This window comes from Juglans regia, chromosome 6 (genome assembly GCF_001411555.2).
Source record: "Juglans regia cultivar Chandler chromosome 6, Walnut 2.0, whole genome shotgun sequence".
Classification (NCBI taxonomy): Eukaryota; Viridiplantae; Streptophyta; class Magnoliopsida; order Fagales; family Juglandaceae; genus Juglans; species Juglans regia.
This window is the reverse complement of record NC_049906.1, coordinates 36,605,050-36,607,743: the sequence shown is the minus strand read 5'-3', so window position 1 is coordinate 36,607,743 and position 2,694 is coordinate 36,605,050. Positions and strand designations below refer to the sequence as shown.

General features: G+C 44.5%; 1 protein-coding gene across 1 annotated transcript; it reads right to left on the bottom strand.

Annotated features, from left to right (window-relative positions):
- LOC109012889 (CBL-interacting serine/threonine-protein kinase 6-like) lies at window positions 1–2,021 on the bottom strand. The gene has a single exon (XM_018994773.2). It carries the CDS (start codon window positions 1,597–1,599, stop codon window positions 289–291), a length of 1,311 nt encoding a protein of 436 aa, XP_018850318.1. The 5' UTR covers window positions 1,600–2,021; the 3' UTR covers window positions 1–288.
- Between the last annotated feature and the right edge of the window lie 673 nt (window positions 2,022–2,694).

Sequence of the window (2,694 nt, the reverse complement as noted above, 5' to 3'; positions counted from 1 at the left end):
TGAGAAGAAACCAACGCCAATCCAATTGAACACTCTCAAACAAACATGCAAACATGAGCATAGATGAATCGAAAGCAACTCGGATGCTATTCACAGGGTCAGTCACTCAACTTAATTTTCTCGTGATCCAAACCCATCACAACAAACATTAATCTACATATGGATTTAAGTCTTTTTTTTTTCAGCGTAATTGAAAGCAATAATAATGTGCAATAGCAACAGCAACATCGTCAACATGAATGGACTAAACAAGAATCACCCGACATGCATGCATGTCACGTTTATTAATTATGCGAGTGCAGAGCTTTTTGCAGGAGAGGTCCAGACGATGTCCTTGAGCGCCGGCCGGAGTTCCTTGCTGCAGAACTGGTTGTACTCCAGGGTATCTCCGTTGTCCTTCTTCACCTCCACGACTAGAAACGTTGGCGTGATGGCGAAGATCTCCGCCGCTATGGCCAGCTTCCCTTTACGCCCGCTCTCGTGGCCTTGCAGCCTGACCCTGGACTCGCTCTTCGTTACACTGAACTTGCCGTCCTTGGCCGCCACCTCTTCCAGCTTCGATATCACACTGCTCGCCGGCCTCGTCGTTGCGAACCTAAGCTCTTCCTTCTCCTCCCTCTTCTTCTCCTCGAACAGTGGCGACAAGTCGAACCCTTCTGACAAAGATATGATGTGGAACGCGTTCAGGGACTCGGTTTCTTTGCCTGATTTCTCGCAAATGGTGTCCTCGAATTCCAGCTGGTCCTCCTTGTTACTCGTTTTCATGCTCTTGGGGACCGACTTCTTGAACCAGGAACTATCCATGATCTTTGAGATCGTAATTCGGGTACTGGGGTTCGGGTCGAGAAGTTTCGTGACGAGTCTACGCGCTTCGGAGGAGAACCAGGGCGGGCACTTGAAGTCTCCACGGTAAATCTTCCGGTACATGGCTACGATATTGTCGTCCTGGAATGGCAGGAAGCCGGCGAGGAGGACATAGAGAATGACACCGCAGGACCAGATGTCGGCTTTGGCACCGTCATATCCTTTCTTACCAATCACCTCCGGTGCGACATATGCCGGCGTACCGCAAGTGGTGTGTAAGAGCCCATCTTGCTTCGAGTGCTCCGAGAAGGCGCTGAGCCCGAAATCGGTGACTTTGAGATTACCATCCTCGTCCAAAAGCAGGTTTTCCGGCTTGAGATCCCTGTGGTAGACGCCGCGGCTGTGGCAGAAGTCGATGGCGGAGATGAGTTGCTGGAAATAGACTCTGGCCAGGTCCTCTTTCAGCCGGCCTTTGGAGATCTTAGAGAAGAGCTCGCCGCCCCGGACAAGCTCCATCGCGAAGTAGATCTTGGATTTGTTGGCCATCACCTCGTGGAGCTCAACTATGTTCGGGTGCTTCACCATTTTCATCACCGAGATCTCCCTCTTGACCTGCTCCATCATCCCCGCCTTTATCACTTTCTCTTTCCCCACAACCTTCATAGCCATGCTCTGCCCAGTCTGAAAGTTCCTGGCATGGTAGACTTTGGCGAAAGTACCATGACCCAGAAGCCGACCAAGCTCGTACTTGCCGTGGAGAACCGTCGAATTGCCATCTCTGTTCTTATCACCCATTGCAGCTGGCTACTTTCACTCACACAAAAATTACTAAATCAAGCAAACAAATTAAAAATTCCCAAACTTGGGTACGTAAATTTACAGAGGAGTCGCCTGAGATTGCAGCTCTACAATAAAACTGAAGAATATTCAGAGAAGAAGAGGATGACCAGACGATCACCCGTCTTCCACGTGTTTCCGGTGGCAGGTTCTGCCGCCGAGGCACCGCTTGCCCCGCAAACACAACTCAGGCTTTGTCACCGAAGCTCCTACCATCTCTCTGCATTCCCTACCGACCAAGCCAGTCTCTGTGAATCTAAACTTTTTCAAAATCCCAAAAAGGGTTTCAAAGGATTTCTCAGAGCCGCAGCTGCAGTGTTTCGCTTCGAGCTCTTTTCACAGGCTCACAGCATTGCTTACCCTTATATAGAGGTTTTCGTTTTTGTGGTATCCCAAAGCGGCCTTTTACACCTCAGTCTACCTTTCCAAGGAACCTCTGATCTGACGGTGAAAAACCCAGTGATTGTTAAGTACGTGTCAAAATCGAGCGGTAGATTACGAAGTTTGTCCTCATTTTTAAACGGGGAAATTTGGTAGTAGAAAGAGTCAGTCCGGCTCTTCTCAAAGATAATACTTGTGGGTCCCAAACTTTGTGTTGAATTTTCGTGGAATATATAATGAATTTGTGATAAGCTCTTTTTAGGTGTGATGACGATGAACCCTTACTAAAGTGATGATATGAACGAGTGATTATGATAAAAAAAAAAAAAAGTGTTGCTTTATTTTTTTGTTTTTCGGTTTCTGTATATTTTTTTAAAAGAAAAAAAAGAAATTAATGAGGATATTGAGATAAGAAAATTTTATACATTACATTATTATCTTATTTTTATCTTATTATATAAGATGTGACAAATTTATCATTATTAAATAATCTTTAATTAGATTATTATTTATCATCTAATAGTGATAAATATGACACATATTATATAATGAGATAAAAGCAAGATGAGAGTGTAGTATATAGTATTAGATATTCATTATTTTTTTTTAGAGGAATTTTATATATCAACTACTATTCATTTTCACATTCTACACCTATAATTTTTTTTTTCA